Here is a 21,732-nt window from a genome sequence, read left to right on the forward strand (position 1 = left end):
TCCTATCTTCCCTCTCAAGACAAGACAAACGAATTGTCCTATCTTCCCTCTCAAGACAAGACAAACGAATTGTCCTACCTTCCCTCTCAAGACAAGACAAACGAATTGTCTTACCTTCCCTCTCACAAGACAAGACAAAAGAATTGTCCTACCTTCCCTTCTCTTTTGTCTTGCTGCCTTGTGGTTGAACTTGGTAGGCAGTCTAGAATTGTCCTACCCTGTCTCAATTTGTCTTGCCTTTGGATAGATTGTCCTGCCTTCCCTCAAATTGTCTTGCCCTTCACTTAATTGTCTTTCTGGAGAGTTATAAGGCTTAGTATGGAATGTAAATTGTCCTACCTTGCCTTGTTTTGTCTTGCCCAAGGCTATTTTGTCTTGCCCCTCTTGTATTTGTCTTTGCAAGCTTGTAATTGTCTTTCCTTTGCATTGTCTTACAAGTTCAATGCTTTGCCTATAAATATGGCATTCATTCTTCATTTCTAAGTGTTCATCACTTAACGGAAACTTCAGATTCATCTGTTTCTTTTTATCCGGGATTGGAAACAAACTGTTCATACTGAGCCATTACTATCTTTTTCTTGTTTTCTCTGACTTCTTCTGTGCCTTCATTGATTATCTCCTGAGTATCATAAATCTGCTACGCATTTGTAGAATTAACCACAGCATTATACATGACAGGGTCTAGAGATTCAATTAGAATCAGTTGAAGAGCATCAATTAAGCTTATCTGCTCATTTTCTTCATCTGTATACTCATAAGGTTCTTTCGGAACAATTTTATGAGGTATTAACATAGCATCCTCTTCGTGTGCTAATATGACGTTTATCGTAGTAGTAACACCCTTGGTCAAAATGCCAATATATTTCTTGTTGGCGGTTCGGAGGAACAACAACATATGCCTCTTCGATAGGCCAAAGTGTTCTTGCTGAAAGGTGGGATTTTAATGCTACTGATCTTTTGTGTACTCATTTTGAAGATTGAAAAGTGAATAGTGTTTGGATGAGATTTAGAATTTGAAAGAAAAATAATTTTTAGTCAGAAATAATTTTTGGAATAAAATTATTTCTAAATAAAAAATATTTGGAAGTTACAGAGTGTGTATAGGATCTGATACGTCGTATTAACCGCTCTGATGCCAATTGTTCGAATAGTATTTAACTTAATAATCAGATTTTAATTAATTAATATAACAATGCGAAAGTCGCGATATAATTAATGAGGTTCAGTTTTAATGTCCACTAAAGTTCGTAGAATAAATTCGACAGGATGTATTCTATTTTAGTTATTAAAACAACCGAGTGATCAAAGAACAGAAAACTGTGGATATAACAATAAGCAAGTTTAGCAACAACTTGAAAGCTTTTTACAAGTGCCTGAACAACAAACAAATGAAGAAGTGAAGCCATATTTATAGGCAAACACTTTGAACTAGCATGAAAAAGTTGCTATGACAACTATAAGAAGTGTTATGACAATTACAAGTGATGCTATGACAAAGCGTGAGCAAGGTATGACAATATAACACATTGTAATGCTGAAAAAAAGGGGCATGACAAACAGCCATATTGTCATACTCAAATAATTCGGTATGAGAAAGGGGAGGTTTGCCTGCCAAGTGTCAACAGTATGACAAACACTTGGTTTGTCATGCCAAGAGATTTCGGTACTACAAACTGAGTTTGTCATGCCTATATCTCTCGGTAAGACAAACTGTTGGTTTGTCATACCGCCTGAGGGAAGGTTCATGGACTCGGTATGACAAACCGAGTGTTTGTCATTGCCGAGTGTTAAATGCATATAAAGTGTAAGATTTCTATAAATAATTAATCAACTAATATTCACTTTATTATATTAATTGTATATATTCATAAACTAAATTAATTATTTATAGATTAATTGTATATATTCATAAACTAAATTAATGAAATATTAATGAAATTAATAGAAATCAAATATCCGTATCTAGCTAAATCAAATATTCTTTATCAATTGAAAAATTGAGATATGGCTTGTTCGTCGAGTCTTTGTCTTCTAGGTTCTTCTTCATAAGAAAAATCAATATGGGATCTTCTGAATAAAAAAAGTATTAAAACTTTATGCCTTCTGAACTTCTGGACGTGATACAAATGATTATTTGCACACTGAGGCTTGAACATGTTATTGAACTTCTTCCAGTGGTGTGCAGCAGCATTTTGAAATTCTTCTGACAAATGATTTCAATAAATTATTTGACGTTCTTCGTACAGATTCCGATCAGCAATACTTTCTACTTACTTCCCTTTCTTATCTGAGTTGAGTTGTCACCTCTTTAAATACAAATAGGCTGAACATATACCTTTCAATTATTCAACTTGAACCTTGTTTCATTAATTAATATTAATCTGATTTCCAAGTTCAATTCAATTCAGATTATTTCCGCGCGAATTTTGGACGATTGTATTCAACCCCCCCTCTACAATCGTATCCGGACCTAACAAGCAACCTCTATCTCCTTTTTCTGAAAATCGCCAACACTCTTCTGTCAATTTTGCAGGTATAGTTTCAGCTTTTAAAGTTGATTCTATTGACTTATATAATTCTAATGGATCTTGGATTATAGACACAAGAGCTAGTTATCACATGGCATATAATTCATCTTTATTCACACACATATATGATGCTCATTCTCCAATTACTATTTGCCTTCCTGATGATACTGTCAAATCTGTTGCTAAAACTGGAACTGTTTTGTTAACTCCAACAATTGCTCTTAAAAATGATTTGTATTTTCCAGATTTTAAGCACAATCTCTTATCTGTTGGATAATTGCTTGATCAAAATAATTTGATTGCAAAGTTTGATCAGAATCATTGCTTATATCAGGACCCTTTGAATAATACAATTCAGGCTGTTGGTTCAGGAACTGCTAGATTGTACAGATTTACTTGCAAACCTAATCATGTGTTTAGTTTCTCTCCTATTGATACAAAAGTTTCGATTCATTTTTTGCTACTTCTACTGTTCCCAATGTAAATAATTTTCATGCTAGGCTTGGTCATTTATCTGTTGGCAAATTAAAACAATTGAGTTTGTTTCCATCTGTTGTTTTTGTTTTTGTAATAATACCTTGTATTATGGATTTTAATATTTATGAACAGATGTATGGCAAGATATAATAGGCTGCAATACGAATGTCTAGAGTTGGAATTTTGTTAACGTCCGTTATACAATTAGATACCAGAGCTGATTTATCAAGTTTCTTTCAATATATTCAATGCTGAAATTGGTAAATATAGAAGCGAGTTTGTGTAAGAATGCTTCAAAAACACAAGAAAAGTTATACACATGAGCTAACAACTGTATATATCATAATTCAAGTATCTTTAATTTTTTGTAATAATCTTCAGACTTGAGCATTAGACCCCAGCAAAACATGCTCACTTCACATAAATTAAGACGATCATCAATTCTTCACCCTTGAGAATTAGATCCCGAAAAACATGCATGATCATTCTGAGCAGTCGTATAGGCGATGCATGAAATTACACGGCAGACTGTGCATAACCTTGCTATATGCGGTATTCAGAGTTTCAAACAATCAATCTTCTATCAAATTGCACTACGCGAACGGGTTCCTACCGGCAGATGGGAAGGAGTTCATAGTCTCTAGGGCTGGGTTACTTGAAAACCCGCCGGGGATGTGCAGAGTTGGGTTAAATGAGGCGAAAGCAGAGGCAGCACCAAAGCTACCAGTTCCTTGTGGTCTATAAACACAACCAAAATGTTACTGAAAATTTGCATTTGAAAAAAGATGTGATTTGTTTAGTAGGACACTAATAATGCTATTATCTGGTAATCTGGAAATTGTATAATCAAAAATATATATTACAGCACAGTTGATACCTTTGGGTTGAGCTATGGTTAGGCAGTTGTTGCCCCATGTATCCTCCTAAAAGTAATAAATAAAAGATGAGAAAGAGAATTGTTAGTGATTCAAATATTCAGATATTTTGAAGAAATATACACCTGGAGGCATGTACATCTCATAAGAAGGTGAATATTCTGGAGGCATTCCAGATGCAAAAGGTAAAGGCCGAGGCTGCATTCCTGCATGAGGTGGCATCCGCGCAAGTGCTCCGGGAACGGATGCTATCAAGGGTAACTGTTTCAAAGGTTAAGAGCTTTAGGTTTAATAATATCATTTGAAAGATTAATTTGGCTGCATAAAGAAAAATATTGCAGAGAAGCACAGAGAAGAGCACTTGTTCTTTTAAAGCTTCTGATGAACTATTAATGTAAGTTTCTATCTGAAGTATTCAGTTTAAAAAGATTCCCACTTCAATTTTATTTTTTTGTGGTTTTCGCATAACTACAGTATGTTCACATTTTACATGATAAACTGCAGTTTAAGTGCATACTCTTTTAAGAAGCCGTGGGGAACTGACATTTTGGCATTTTGGGATGAATGAATATGAATGAATATGGAAGGAATGAAATGAAATTTGAACTATGTGATGGGAAAATGTTTATAAATTTCATTCGTTCCTCAATTCCATTCTTTACACTCTATACTAGGGATCAAACTTCCAGTTTGCGAAGGAATACTCTATTATTTCGTAAACTCATCTTCTTTTCAAATCTTATTATAACAATTTTGCACTCACTCAATTTTTTTCAAAACTTTCCTCCTACCTCTACTATATTCATTCATTTTTAGTCATTTCATTCCATCTCCCGAACCAAACACATTAGTAGATTGCTTTCGCTTAGATGGAATGGAATGAGAAAAGATTGGAATAGAAAAATTATGAAAATGTTTTATAGAAAAAAAGAAAGTAAGGGACAATAATGACTAAATATGAGTGAACATAAATTTCATGCGATGAAGATTCTAGGGAAGCATGATGAAGAAGTGGAATGAGCATTCCATCCAAAGGGTCGTATTTCTAGTTCAAATAATTTGAATTGAATTATTGAAGAAATGAAAATTATAGATATTTTCTCTAATCTTGCCCAAATTAAAGTACAAATTTCATTTCATTCCATCCAAGTGAGTGAAACCTTTGAATCTGAGCCAACTATTAGACGATTATCGGCTCAAGAGTCAAGGATGCAGTCTCCATGAATTACTATGACTTATAAAACAGTTGGAAATTTCCCACTTTATTAAGGCATGCAACAACTTAGAGGACAATGCAGCTACTAGAAGTGAATAGTGTTGGCACTTAATGTGAGTGAAAATAAATGAATGTAGTTGGTGCACATACCATTGCACTTTGAATTGTTCTGGGGTCATCTTCGACATCAAAAGGATTTCTTGATTTTGCAGAACTGGGAAAAGCAGCCACATTCTGGTAAAAATAAATAATAAAGAAGAGAGACATACATTTTTTCATCAAGAAATAGTCTGCGGATATAGAAACTTGTTCACATGTGTTCCAGGTTATATGCCATACCGGTGAAGGAGCATATTGCATGCCATATCCCATTCCATGAGGTGGATGACACTGCCAATTATTCATTGGTGAAGGATATGTGGGATGGCTGAATGTGAAAAGTTCCTAAAGTAATTTTTAAAACAATTGGAAAAAGTAAATAGGAATGAAAGAGCAAACACAAAAGAAATACAAGTCATGTTGTTAGTTACTGGTGGGAGCTCTTTTCTTCCGGAAGATTTTGATCCATTTTCATGTGATTTAGTAGTTTGAGATTCTTTGGAGACGGCCTGAGATGATTGGTCAGTTGATGCATTACCTGGAGCTTCTTGAGTAGCTGGTGCTAGTGATGAAGGCCAGTTCTGCAGGCATTTACATCATCATAATTGCTTATAAATTAAAAACAAGAACAACATGGCAGGTAACTTGATGTCTTAACAATTTACATAAGCTTTTCGTTAATAATTAACAAAGGCAATATGTTAAACTCAAGTTTTCAGAATTGGTTCCATAAAAAAGTAAGGTTCCCCTAACATTGAGTCTAAATGATATGATAATGTCTTTCACCTGATCAAATAAAGCTTCAAGCGTTCGAACACCCTGTGGACCAGTAGAGCTATTACTTTCAGCAGGGGATGTAGAAGGTTGATGCTGCGGTGTTTGAACATTTTCCTCTTCAGCCACCCGTGACACTGAATCAGCAAAAATAATTGGATGGGTTTGTGCATTCCCTATTGACAAAGATACTACAGGAATCTCATCAAGGAGAGTTGGTGACGTCTTTGACATTGATGCACTTTCATTATTAGCTGCAACATCGGATACAGTGACAGGTGCAATTGGCGGGCCTACAAGTTCTGTTGGTGAAGATGTAGGTAAGTTCGATGAAGTAACAGGCTCGGTTAAAGATGCTACAGGTGAGGATGATGAAATATTAGGTGCATCTGATGAAGCATTAGGTGCAGCTGATGAAGCTGTATCAGTTATTGGATTTTTGGATGCATTCCCCACTGATAATTCTAATAACAGATATTCCACAGAGTTTATACTTGGAGGATTAGAAGTCTTCTGTTCTGTTGAAGATTGAATGGTGGAACCTCTTTCTGTTTGTGTGTTAGCGGAAGTATCATGAGATTCAAGGTTATTTTTAATATCAATTAAACGACTTTCACTTTCTTCTTTCTTTTCATTTTCCTTCACATCAGCAGAATCATGAATCTCAGAGAATGCTGTTTTCTGCAGCAAGATACATCAAACACATAAACAGTTTATGCTGAACCATTTCAATATACTAAATTCTGTAAGAAAAATAGGCACGGATTATACAAATTATATGTAGACTTCTACTATAGTTAATTAAAATAAAATCGAACTGTAGATTTGGAAGTTCACCAACAGGCTTCTTATCAGAAGGACAAGAAAACTAAACTGAAGATTCCGAAGTTTTGAGGTTAAGTCCACCATGAGTTCTTGAATTTCAATACATGAAATAGTAAATGTTATTTTGAAAAAACAAAAAAAACTATATACCCACCTCGGTGTACTAGTAAGTTTTAGGGGGTGTAAGATACTACATGTTAGGAATCACATTCTTAAACTCAAATCGCACACTTATATGATAGGATTAAAAGTGTTGTTTTAACGAGGATTCATTGATAGTCTAGTGGCAAGAATCCTTCCTCCCTCCTCATGGTGAAAGTTATTTGGTTTGAATCATCAGACTTCTGCCTCACATACTTAAACCTAAGGCATAGAAATACTACGTTATATAACCTAAAAAAGAGCTCAAGGAAATGGAAGTAGAAATGAAAGTAGAAACTGGAGATCCTGTTAGAGAACACCATTTAAGCTTATCTTATCATATTTTTTTTCCAGTTTCTCTGTTTTTGGTTCAGTGCTGATTGGTTTTCGTGCTGATTGGTTCAAATGGAAATTATGGAACTAGACAAATAATCATCAAAGTATAAGTACATTTATCACCAGTTTATTTTAGATAACTCATATCACAGACCTCGGTTATCGAGTACGGACAAAATCTCAGCTGAAAATCAGACACAATTTCCAAACTAAATTGTACATTAGTTTCATCCGGTAATAGTTATATGCAACACAGACTACCTGGTCTTTCGTTTTTGGTAAAAATACTGTATACTACCATTACTACATTGATAGGTACAGGGTCTTACCTGATGAGAGGCGGCGGCATTAGCATGATCACTGGATTTTATAGTTGGATTCATCTGAAGCATAATATCTCTAAGAGGGCGTAACACTGGAGGGTTCGGCTTCTTCCGTATCTTTTGTGGTTCTAATTCCATAGGCTCTACCTTCTCTTCTCTCCTTTGAGGTTCTGGTGACATACTGGTGTCCACATTAGATATCTTTAAGCTTTCTGATCGTTGTGTTTCATATCTATCATCGCTTGTTTGAGGTTCTTCTGACACATGAGTATCAGTTCTAGATATCTTTAGGCTTTCTGATCGTCGTGTTTCGTATCTATCATCTCTTGTTTGAGGTTCTTCTGACACATGAGTATCCGTACTAGATATCTTTAGGCTTTCTGATTGTCGTCTTTCATATCTATCATCTCGAATCCTGTTATCAACTATCTCAAAACGAGTAGACGAATGCCTCCTATGACCTCCAAATCTCTCATATATGCTGCGTGGACTACTGCCCTCAAAATGATCCCAATAATCTTTGTCATCTATATGATTTCTCTTACTTCTGCCATCAGTATACTCTCTGTAGTTCTTCTCACTCCTTCCAGTTGGACGTGATCTTTCATGATATCGCCTCTCATAAAACTCCTCCCTTAAACTCAGACCAGGCTTCTCAATGGAATACCGCTTATGGAAGTTATCCCCGTCACCCTGTAGTACGAGAATTAGCCTTAATCATGATGATAAATATAACATGACTAAATTTACTATGACAGGCACCAACTACCACACTTATTTCAGTTTGGCAAAATCAACCCGGAGGCAGCAAAGCCGTGTAATGATTGTTGAAAGCTTACTGATTTTCGGGCTGCATCAGTGTGAGGCCTCCTCTCTCTAGTATACCTTTTATCTACGTAGACGTGCTTGATGAAATCTCGAATTCTATCAATATCACTGGAGATAAAATAAAGTTTTATGCATTAGATTCATTTTTATCAACTGTGAATATGTATTAGTATACAGCATATTTTAGTAACTACCTGCCATCTGGATGAGTATTACGTTCTGGATCCCACCCTTCGAGGTAGATTTCTCTAGCTCGCTATGTTGTGTAAAATCATATGGACATGTTGTTAGATTAAAGCTAGAAAGGGCATTGAAGTTATGAATGAGCATGCATGAATACCTCATTTCCACCATCTTGCAGAGCAAGGACCTCCTCATGATTAAAGTGAGCCATCGACACAGATTTAACTCGATGACCGAACTCCCGACTGACATCAGTTGAGCAACTAATCAGTTAGGTCATGCAGAGATGATCCAATGCTACAGATGATTAGAAGCAGGGACATAGACCATGAGAATTGAAAGCAATGACTTACTGTACTCCACTGCAGACTGTGCAAACAAATGTCGAAAAACTTGTGCACACATACCGCGGCCCCTGAAAGATTATGATTGCCATTTGATATAAATTCCTTAGAAAAGAGTGTTGTATATCTATCCAGCAAGCACATAATGAAGCAAGAACCCATTTCCATCCTAATAGATATCATCTTGTCAGGCTAAGCTTTTAATTTTTAGGGTTAAATATCAAAGTGGTCACTGAAGTGGAGGTCATATATCATTTCGCTCACTGATCTTAACGGGGTCTCATTTCAATCATTAAAGTCACTATATATATCAATCAAGTACTTGCAAATTTTAGTTAAAGGAGTAAAAGTATTATTTATAGAGTTTGACACATTATTTTTAAATACGACCACAACCCAGTAAAAAGTTATGACTTCTAGTATTTATAACAATATATTTAGATTTTATCAATTTTTTTTACTATTTATTTTTAATTAAAACAAAAATAATAATTATATAATAAAATATAAATAGTAAATAAACTTTATAAATCTAAATATATTGTCATAAATACTAGAAGTCATAACTTTTTACTGGGTTGTGGTCGAATTTAAAAATAATGTATCAAACTCTATAAATAATACTTTTACTCCTTTAACTAAAATTTGCAAGTACTTGATTGATATATATAGTGACTTTATTGAAATGAGACCCCGTTAAGATCAGTGAGCGAAGTGATATATGACCTCCACTTCAGTGACCATTTTGATATTTAACCCTTAATTTTTACGACTTTGATGTCGTAAAATAGTAGCTAGTACCTAGAGGGGATATTTGGCAAAAATTTGGGCTTGTAAATCTGAGAAAAGCTTGGACTCTTTTCACTTAAAGATAAAACCTGAAACCTCTAAATGTCTATATACTTTCAACCATTGCAACACATTTTACTTCAGAAAAAAGAACATACCAATAATGCATTCAAGATTGATACATGTTAATGAAAGAGGAAAAAAAGACATATTCAAAAATGAAAATCGAGCCTTACCAAATGGTTACAATTAATACATCTTCTATTCTCCGGAAGTTTCATAAGAACTCGAAGAATCCTTTCGATTGCTTTTTCTTCCCTCCTCCAGTACGACATTTTTTCTTGATTTCTTCCTTGCTACCTTAATCAGAGAGTCGAATATTCAGAAGGGGTTGAGGGTAAATCACATAAGCATAAAAAACCAAATGATATGAGCTTATATTTCAAGAATCTGCAAAACATGGGTACCTGCTAAAGGAAACATTCATCAGAAACATAAACAAATAAGTTCTCGCCTACCATGCATGCAACCTGAATGTTGAATGCAGAATTTGGTAATATTTTTTATTAGCTTTTAAGTTGGACAAATGGAGTTTAAAGCTAGTTGCAGAGATTAATGTAAATGGCAAAGCTGTAAAATTGTATAGAGAAAGATAGCTACGAAATGAAGAAACAAAATGGTTTTGGCAGAGAAGGGCCAAGAGGGAATTTTGGTGGTTTTAACGGTTGGGGAGCTGTATAAACTATAAACTATATACATATATTTTTATTTTTGGAAAACCTGGGAAACTTGAAAAAGATAAACATGTGATGAATTTTATTTTCTTTCCAGTTAAAAACAAATTGTATGTATTAAATAGAGAGAAATGATAACTCCATGCTTAATTATAACATCTCCACCTCTTTAAAGTAGTGTCGTAAAATACGGTAATCGGACTTAGTCGGTGAAGGTATCGTCTAGAGATTAATCAGATTATCGGGGATTAATCGGAAAGATTAATCGGATCACTAATAGGAATCAATTTAATATTATTCTAAAATTATAGATCATTAGTATATCATATATTATAGATTTGTTTTCCTTATAAAGTCAAAATAACATAAATTTATATATCACAAAAATATTAGCTATTATATGTATAACAAATATCATTATCAAAATTATATATGTATAACTCATAATAAAAAATATTACATTTTTTTAATTCTTAATTTTTAGTTAAATTAAATATTCAAATTTTAAATTTTAAAAAAAGGATAAAATACTGTTATGAGAGGAATTAATACACCACCCCTAGAATTATATGCCACAATTATGAGATATTAATTTGTTATGAATACATAAATCACGGATAGCTTGACAGGGCTACCGTTTGCAAGAAATTCGGAGAAATGGTTGTGTTTAAGGACTCAGATTGTAAAATACCGAACAAAGAGGCCGGAATAAAGGAATTCCGGCCTTCTAATGCCCGAAGAAAATGTCACTAAGGTTACACACGCCTCTCTTTAGAGTGTAGAACTTGTGAATCCGAAATCCTTTTGCAAGGTGCCTACATATTTTATTTATAGGGATCAAGCCTATGTAGTTCTTGATAAGTGTTGCCAAGAGATAAGCTCTTATCCCCTCTAGTTTAGGATAAATCCGCCTTCCTTTCATAGTTATCCTAGGAATCCACCCCGAGCTGGTTACTCGAAGACTTCAAGCTAGTATATATTCGAGCACATATGAGATATATACATGTATATGTCGTGATTATATCCAAAATAATGATATTTATCCCTTAATTCGTGGATAAAGGATAGTTAGAGCACTCCAAGTCCGTCTCCAATTCACCCTCCAAGAAACAAAGAAAAAGAGTCCTAGCATGAATCAACTAGGCTTCTGCCCATGCAGGTGCAACCCTGTTAGTTGCACCCCCTAACTTCAGCCTCGTGGATGCAACCCGGGGTGCACCCATCCTGATGGTAGCCTTTCTTATGTCTTCAATGCAAGCCTATGTAAGTCTAAATGTAAAGACAACTCTGTCTGTTACATAGGGATGATAACTCAACAATAGAACAGGACAAGTAAATAACGCTACGCCTACACCGGAATCGGAAGATACGAAGACAAAGGTTGAAGAAGTCATCTACAGTCTTGAAGGAATAAGTTCACTGGAAGAAGTTCATTAATATGTTCATGCCTCAGTGAAGAATAAAGATTGAAGTATTCAAGATTGTGGAAGCAATGAAGATGTTCTCCAAGTACTCGAAAGATTTCAGTGCAACCCCTGAAGCAAGATATTTCAGGATATCTTGGTTGGTTATTTATAATCAACAAACTGAAGCATAAACTAACCCGGAACTGACTGATCAATGTTTGCTGACAAAGACGGTACAATGCGTGACTTCAGTGTTAGTCGCTTGTGAACCAGACTAGTGCACTAAGCGTCAGCACATACGGAGTTTGCAAAGTATTTTTCAATTGAAGAATTGATCAAGTCATAACAAGTCATTTGTTCCAAAGCCAAGCCAAGCCAAATGCCTAGCCTCTGCAAGCTATGACAAAGCTTACTGCTCAACTGCCATATGTCAAGTTTCCACAAAAAGCCATATCAGGAAGTGACCTATCTTTTATATGTGTGCACTTATATATTTGTATATGTACAAATATATTTATATATATGTATATATGTATATTTAATTAAATATAGTATATATAATATATGTGTATATATGTTTTTGAACATATGTATATGTATATTTATATGTATATATATTTAAATAAATATATATGTATACAGTATATATATATTTATATTTGACATAAACATTTATATATTTAAGTGTATATATATTATATTATGTGCACAAATATATCTATATTTATATTTAGAGAGAGTTATATATATCTTTATATATATATATTTATATTTATATTTACACATAGTTATATGTATATTATATGTGTTATTTTACACTAACTATAAAATAAGAAAGATTGTAGAAGGGGGGGGGGGGTTAAATACAATCTTTTACAAAAATAAAAGATTCAAGAACAAACACTTTAAAACAATAAACAGAAAACACCAAGTATTAAAAATACGGGTGGATTGAATGATCCACCCGTGAGATTTTATATAGAAGAATATGTGGATTGATTACAATTCGCACAGCTGCTGGTTCATCACTTGAACAAATTCTAACTCTCAGATTTTCTCTCAAGTAATTCGAACAAGTTCAACTGATGCTACTAACTTGGTTATATACTCCAAGTTTTACAAAGATTTTAACTAGAATACAAATTGCACTCTAATCTAAAACTATGCTGCACATCTTTGTCTTATGCATGCTTTCTGAAATGTCTTCATCTTTGACCATTATCTTGATTTGATCCAGATTGCATTGCATGAGAAAGAATGTTTCCGCTTCTTCTTTATTTTCCTAATCAGGCTTCCATGTCTATTTTAGTGTAATTCGATCCATATGATTTTCGATCCATGTGATTTGTCAGACTTAAGCTCTAGTCACTTTCAACTGCTCTTTGCTTCATCAGTTGAAAGTTATGGTTACTTTCAACTGCTCTTGACTTCATCAGTTGAATGTTGTGCTAGTCTCATCAGTTGAACGAATTACAGACTTCATCAGTTGAATGCTGTTCCAGTCTCATCAGTTGAATTCCTTAGCATCATCAGTTGAATACTTTGTCTTCAGTTGAATGCTTGTTTTTCATCAGTTGAAACATGATCCAGTCTTCATCAGTTGAATAGTTACATCTCATCATTGAATATCTTCACTTGGATAAAATTACATGGCATTGGATATTTACAATTAGCCATCCTATTCTACCCATCCGTTGATAATTCCCAATGATAAGAAATACAACAATTACAACTGAAATTTGATAAAGATTCTAAGTAAGACATGTTACAAAATGTTTATGTTATCATCAAAAATTATTGATTCCTAACAATATATATTTAAATATATGAAAATATATTTAAATATATGTTTATATATATATTACTATATGTTTATATAAATATTATATATATGTATATATTTATATATACTTTTCTTTATATATTTTTGTTTATATTTATATTTATAAATAACAATATATATCTATCTATATATATTTATATATTTGTATTTGTATTTACATATAATTATATATTATATATATTTTAAATTTATGAGAATATATTTAAAATATATGTATATATATTATTATATGTTCATATAAATAACATATATATGTGTATATATATTTATATATATACTTTTATTTATTAATATAAACACAACATAATATAATATATTATATATTATGCATGCATGGTGATGATGTCACGTGTCCACACACCTAGGGTTTCAGAGAGTGTCACCTTCTTGCAGTGTTCACTGGGACCTGTTGATTGGCGCAAGTTGCAGGTTATGCAGAATCTACTAAGGCAAACTGGTACAGTGTATACTCACAGGCAATACAATGCATGGCGCAAGTTCACCTGAGGCGCCAACTCTCTACTTGCACTGTTATGCTCTTGCATAAGGTGGGAAGGCTGACGCAACTTGTTAACCCTGGTTAACTAGCGCAAGTTGGTTATTTTCTTAACCAAGTGTGATAGCAGTGAGGCACAGTGAATGATTGGCGCAAGGTGACGTAAATGCTGTAGAAACTAAGGCAAGTCACTCTCTATCTACTGTTGTACTGGAAGGCGCCAACTCAACAAGCTACTAGCGCAAATTCAAGATCATATATATTTGTTCATACACATATATATTCACTGGCGCAAGTTCATCCACTGAGGAGGCGCAACTTCAAATACATATACATGTATGTATATGTTTCTGGCGCAAGTTTGGATTTATGAAGTGAACTAGGGTTAGTTACTTGAGAAGTCTATAAATACTATAGATGAGGGTTCATAATTTATACACACTCTTCACCACCTTTATGGTGGAATGGCTTTGTGCCTTGCACACTACTACACACAAATAAATCATAGCTTATAAGTTTTGTAATATATATATATTTAGAAGTTAGGGTTTGTGAGTATAGGTAGTAGTAGCCATTGTAGCCAACCTTCGGGTTTGGATTTATAGCACCTTCGAGGTATTTATCAATATACAGATATACCTTTGAAAATATTGTGTGTTGATTTAATATTTTCACATCCTCAGAAATCGACCCGATATATATCCGGAACACGAAACCTATTACAGGACTGCAATTTATTTATCCGCAAGATTCGAAAGAATTTTAAATAGTAGTGAGTATCGTATTCAAGCCCCCTTCTACGATACTTTGGACCTAACAATTGGCATCAGAGCAGGCTGATTGATATACAAATCAGGATCTTATCGTACGGAAAATCAAGAACCTAGCTTTTGATATTTGATTAGGGGAAATGTTCTTCCGGTTTGTGTTGCTGAATTTGTCTGTAGCCTAAGCAGGGATTATCTGTTGGATACTGAACTTTGGACCAGGACTTATAAATTTTTATTTTAAATTTTAATAAGTTTATTTTATAAATTTGATTTAATTTATTTTAAACTTATTAATTGAGTTTATTATGAATTAATTAAATTTATTTTATGAACTAGATTAAATTTATTTTATAAACCTTATCAAATTCATTTACTAAATTTGTTCAAATTTATTTTAGACTTGTAAAGTTTACTCTTAGACTTTATTAAGTTTATCATAAATTTTATAAATTTATTATATAAATTTTTATAGTTTATGATTTAAATTTAAGTTAAAATATAAAATATAAATTTAAGAGGATTTAACTGATTATGGATATAAGTTCAAGTTCAAGGGTTCAATTTAGTTTGTTCCGGAAGCTATGATTTAATTTGAGACGAGACACTTGAATATTTTCAAAAATTAAATTTTTACAATAAATTTTAATATATTTACTAAATGAATTTGAAATAAATTTATTCTAAACTTATTCTGTTTATTATGAATTTATTTGAATTTATTTTTTAAATATAATTAAATTTATTTTATAGATTTGACTAAGTTTATTTTATACTTTATTTCTTTTATCTTTTAAAACTTATTTTTTAAATTTATTTTCTTTATAATTTAAACTTAATTTAAATAATCAAGTGTCCCATAACCTTTTTAATTATTCTACTCCAAGACAAATCAGATTGACATTAGTTGAGACAGATCAGGCTGACAGATTACAAGACAAACACCGGGCTTTCAAATACCAGATTCTCAGAACCGGTAATGGAAGTACATTGATGACCCAATCCAATTGTTACTCAAAGGATTATTAAAAACAGTTTTCTATGTTCGACAAAGCTGATTGTGATTCGAAGAAGATTCTATTGAAGACTGATTGGACACTATTGATAGTGAATTTTGAAGAAGGTATTTCAGGCCTTGATCTGAGTAATTACTCCTACTTGATTATCAGATCAGCAGATCAAGATGGGAATTTGCTACATCTACAGTAAAGCATCTTTCCAGGGCTCGGAATGTCAACTTTGAATGGCACAACTGGTAGTAGGAAAAGAGAAGTTTTTACGGATGAATCTTCAAAGGATTTCAATCTAACTCAGTGATTCAGGGATATACAATTACACAGTGAATTGTAGCAATGCTAAATCCATCCAGAATCAACTGAACCAAAGACAGAGAACTGTGGAGGTTTAAGGATATAATTATCGAGTTACTACCGCACCAAATCAGTTTCGTGCATTTATGTTAGAACCTTAGGATTGAACAAAAGAGTTTGTAACTGCTGAATTTGAGGAAGCTCAAGTCGACAAAAGTTAACACTTTTGAAGAATGTGAGGACAGAACTTCAAGGATTAGCATAACACTGTCTGAGAGGTTTAGTCATGTCAGATTCAGAAGGAATCCATTGGTTTCAAGTGGAGACTCTTCGGGGTTTAGTTCGACAGGTTGTTTGAAAACTGAGTTGGTCAGTACACACAATATTGATTGGTATGTTTAGCAAAGAAGGGTTGCTATATATATTGAAGCCTCGACAAACAAGGACGATAGGGTTTGTCTGGAATTCAAGTGGATGTTTTGAAAGAAGCATCATAACAAGTTCTAATGCTACATAAGGAAAGGTGTGAGATGGATCAGTTGCTGATGAGAAGGATGATTATGGTTATCTGGCTATCCTGGCATTCTCTGAAGATGACTCAACTCGCACATCTCAGGTACAAATTCTTTCTAACTATGCAATACATATTTCTTTATATTCAAAGCATGTTATAAATTTCTGAGTAGAATTGTTCAACACACAAGCACAAGCATGATAGCATCACAATAGGTAATGTTGAACTAGTATGCTAGATCACTTCTCTAGTAACTAGGTTTGATGATAATCTTATGCATGTGTCTTTAGCAGATTCTTAACATGTGTATGAATATTTAGGATTTGATTGTTTGCAATGGTGAGATTAGAAGCTTTCCTTTGGAACACGACTCTTAGTTTTAGGGGTTATGATCCTAGCATGTATAACTTTGTTAAAACACTTAGTTTCAGATTCCCTAGTACAATTAGATTTGCTTATCTAATCTGAATTGTTTGTTAAGGATTTTATTTTGTTCAATGATGGAATGTCTACCTTGTGTCAGTAGAACTTTTAGAACTTCATATTAGATCTAAAACTGACTTAGGTAATAGAGATAGTATAATGCCATATAACAACAGATTGGGATTAATATGATTGATAATGTGATTATTAATTTGTCTATGATCATTATAATTTTAGGAGATTATTGAATATCGGTAATTCTACTTTCTACCTGTTGCATTTGTGTTAATTGGTTTAAGTAGAGAGTATTGAATCTTCGGAATTGCATAAATGCCTGTCTTGCTCTTGTCTTATCTTTGATTGTTTGCCATGTGTATTCAACATCATGTCTGCTTATTTTCATGTCATGAATGCATGTCTTTGTACTTGCATTGATTTTAGAAAAGCATGTTTGAGAATCACATTTGGGCAATGTCTAGATAAGAATTAGCATGTTAAGGTTGCTTCTGTTGTTACCACTCTTAAAGAAAAATCTCTAATCCATCCAGACCCAGTTATGATTGGGAACCATAGAACACTTTCCATTTGTTTTGCAGGTTACATATGTTCCATATGATTTTTGGTGCACTCTGTTTGCTGAGTAGCTAAAATCATATGATTCACCAAAAGTACCCTGTTAGCAAATGTGATCATGTGAGCAGTTTCGTCAATAATCTTTTAAAGATGACAACAAAGATTCTCTTGCGGGACATGCCTGTTTTCCTGGAATGTCATCATGGAAGCATATCTTTCTTGCAAGAAGTCAAAACACACATTCCTAGTATCAGAAGGTTCTCTGACAAAGGACATTATGTCAGTTCATGGAATAGTATTTTATCTTAAATCAGGAAGGATGTGAATTTTGCTCGTAGCTAATATGGAACTTCAACTAAAGATGGAGTGATCTGTTTCGATACTAAAGCTTCATCAGATAAGTGTTAGCTATGGCATCTGAAGCTCTCGCACTTGTATGTCGAAACAAGGAGCTCTTTCTATTCGTAAGAAGAGAATTGGTGAGAGGACTACCTCATCTGGAATTCATTATGGATGAAGATTATGAGGTATGTCAATAGCAAACACCATCTTCTGGTATGTGTTTGGAGGAAAATGCCTTTTTGCAAGTCTTGCATCTAAAGCCCAAAGAATATTTTCCTCGGCTACTCTATGGAGTCTACAGTCTACAGGGTGATTGTAGATTAATCAACAGAAGGTGATTGTAAGTCTGGACGGGACATTGAACCACACTTTGCTCCAAGCTGTTAAAGGTGATATTATTGGTATAATGATGGTTCAAATCCAAGCAGAATTTCTTTGCAAGGATATGGATTATTAAGAAATCCCAGCAACAGCTTAGGGGGAGCAGTTGGTTGATCCACTAGTCAAACTCAACACCACATTAGAGATGAAGAGGACATATCAAGAATGTATCTGCTTAGACAAAGGGTTTGGAGTCAATATCATTCCCGGGTTCTAGTTCTTAAATGTTCCGAATGGTGAAGTGAAGACTAGGAGAGCTATTGTGAAAGGATGTTATATCTTTGGGTTTCAATCTGAAGTGAAACTTAAGGAAGATTCAGAAGCTCTTAAAGGGATCCGGATTGAGTGATTGCACAACAATATGATCTCAATCAAGATGTGAAGCAGATTGTGCGGATTCCCTGACCTAAAGACAATTCAGTACTTAGTACTTGTCGGGTATTCAGATTCCAACTCAATAATTTTAGCTCTGTTACGAGGGACAAGCCAAATTTGGTTGCTTAGAGTTACTTCAAAAGAGAAGGTCATGAAGATGATGGAAACAGAATCGTCAAGTTTAGGAGACATCTTAGGGGACTCAACGACCTTCATGATTGAACTAAAGCACCATTGACGAGACTCGGGTTCTGGATATTACAATGAGCTAGAAGATGAAGATTCATACAATTTCAAGGACTTTTCAATCGCAGATCCAACGGAATTTGTATATCTCTTTCTTCACCAGCTCTCTATGAGTTACTATCCAACACCTAATGATCGTCATGGGCATAGTATGACTTCTGACTAGCATATTATTTTAATATCTGTTTGCTAGATTCATATTTGGTATCCAAATTATTACCTCTCATGATACAAGGCACACATATGACTATATGTGCTGTGATACCATGATTATATTATATGTGGACTAACGTCACTTGTGCAAGATAATTGCTAAGTGAATGCAGATTAGTGATATGATGAGTTTGTTGGAAAGTTGCAATTCTTTATGGTCTACTAGTTAGCCTAAAGAATGATGGCAATAAAAGGAAGTCAAGGATCTTTTGAATATGAGCATTTTGGAAGATTCTAGACCTGCCAAGACTTAAGCCAACAACCACTGAACTTGATCAGTACAAGAAAGGTACATCAACTGAAATGTCAAGTCTTAGGGGTATTCAACTCATCACTTTACTTAACTGCAAAATGATCACATGTTATATTTTCTTTATGTCAATGTTCATGGTTCTGAGTGGATTTTGGAGAACCTATCCATTTAGTTATGAAGAGGTTTATAGTTATTTTTGGGGATTGCCTAATCTATTGGAATGGTACCCTAAAGATACTTTGCTTAACCTGTACAACTATATAGATATTGTTTTACAGATTGTCAGAAAGACAGGGGATTCATTCTCTCATGAAGCTGTCATTCGTGGAAGGAGGTTGATTTCTTGTTGTAATAAGAAGATGTCAAGAACAAGGAAATAACTCCATTTCCAAAAACTCTGTGAAGCACTCTCTACTCCCTGGAACCTAAGGATCTTGCTATTGGAACCTAAGGACCTACTGCTCGATCTAGTGCTCGTTGACATAAGGTATTACTTCTTTCATGAGCATGTCTATCGTATTTCTTGAATGAATTCATGAGTATTAAATTGTCTATACATAGGAATTGTGAATTTATTTAAAATCCAGTACTTGCTTAGATGGTGATTATATGTTTTAGCATGAGTGTTTGTTATTTCAATTATTTAAATTGTGTTGCATGACAATCAAGTTACTTATTTGTTCATGATTTAAATAATTAGGGATGACATGAAGCATGACTTAATCATGTTATTTTTCTTGATCTATTCCTCTTCAACAATTGGTATCTAGTAGAGAACTTTGTCATAATCTAGTCGTGATATATCTGTATTTGTGAACATACTTAGGATTATTTTCTAGGTTGAATTCATTTTTATAGGTATAAAATCTGAAGCATGACTTATTTGTTTCTAGACTTGTGACTTGTATCAGTAATTGGTATGTAGTTAGAATATAGTTAGAATTTAGTATGATATACTAGTATTTGTGGAGTTACTTAGATTCTCTCTAGGATGAATCCATTTATATTAGTGTATATACTTGAAGCATAACTATTTGTGTTGGATATTTGATGATTTATTAATTGATATTTTATTTCATGTCTAACTGCATATAGTTGTGATACTTTTAGTGTTAGTGATATTTTGGATGCTTATATGTAGATCACTAATATTAATTGTTAATATTTTCTGCGAGGAGTTGTGTGAGTTTACTTGTACTCAATACTTACATGTATAGGACTCGTGAACTTTTTCTCAACTTTTCCTCGGGCTTGTGAATATTTTTGTATGATTGTCATGATTTTAGTTGTTATATGCTGATCTGATAATTATATGATGGTAATTATTATTTTATCTTAGTTAAATTGTGATCCATGACAATTAAATTCTCATTTATTTCAAGTTTGACTTTGATAGAATAATAGAAGCATGATTAATTCATTTTTGAAATATTTAATTGGTATCTCATTTTGATGCTTTATTGATGTTTTATTTGTGAATTGATTGTGATGTATTGGCGCTGGTGAAAAATTGTTGCATATCTCTTAAAACCATTAGTGCTAATATATTTTAGGTGTTTAATATTCTGAGTACAAGGGAGACAACATAATCTTTATTCTGTCTCATATTTATGTTCTAGAGTGGTGAGTTTCTTCAAAGAAATTTTCTTATCAATTGATTTCAACAATTGGTATCCACTACTCTATTTCATAAATATTTCTTAGAATATTTTGCATCTATACATGTAGTGTCATAGGACGAGACATTAATTATCTTGTATTTGTGTACTTGGTGATCTTTGTCACTTGCAGCGTCTATTTTGACGATGTGCTAGTATGAGGCCTTTTCACTAATTAATGTGGCGAGTGCTTTATACACTGTAGCGCATAAATTTTCTTGTTTCCTTTTTAAATTGTAGTGAGAAACAGGAGTCTGTGTCTTTTTCAAAGACAAGTTCATTTAAACCTTTTATGCATAGATTCAGACTCTCGTACCCAAACCAGTTTTTAATGGAAAATTTTGATTCTTTCATCGGTTGTAATTGTCATTCTTTATGAAAATCATTTTTACAATCACAACTGATTCATTTTTCCTCAAAAGATTAAATGCAATTGCTTTCATTCAAAATCATAGATTTT

At 33.4% G+C, this 21,732-nt stretch overlaps 1 protein-coding gene across 1 annotated transcript; it reads right to left on the reverse strand.

Annotated features, from left to right (window-relative positions):
- Positions 1-3,598: 3,598 nt before the first annotated feature.
- LOC108219228 (uncharacterized) lies at positions 3,599-10,073 on the reverse strand. The gene is made up of 13 exons (XM_017392557.1): positions 9,975-10,073; positions 8,959-9,020; positions 8,763-8,850; positions 8,617-8,678; positions 8,434-8,530; positions 7,601-8,287; positions 5,982-6,650; positions 5,627-5,776; positions 5,436-5,540; positions 5,247-5,330; positions 4,006-4,141; positions 3,883-3,928; positions 3,599-3,743 (listed from the first exon to the last, which is right to left on the reverse strand). The coding sequence occupies exons 1-13, from the start codon at positions 10,071-10,073 to the stop codon at positions 3,599-3,601; spliced, it is 2,430 nt and encodes an 809-aa protein (XP_017248046.1).
- Between the last annotated feature and the right edge of the window lie 11,659 nt (positions 10,074-21,732).

The sequence above is a fragment of the Daucus carota genome, chromosome 1, assembly GCF_001625215.2.
Source record: "Daucus carota subsp. sativus chromosome 1, DH1 v3.0, whole genome shotgun sequence".
NCBI classification, from domain to species: Eukaryota; Viridiplantae; Streptophyta; class Magnoliopsida; order Apiales; family Apiaceae; genus Daucus; species Daucus carota.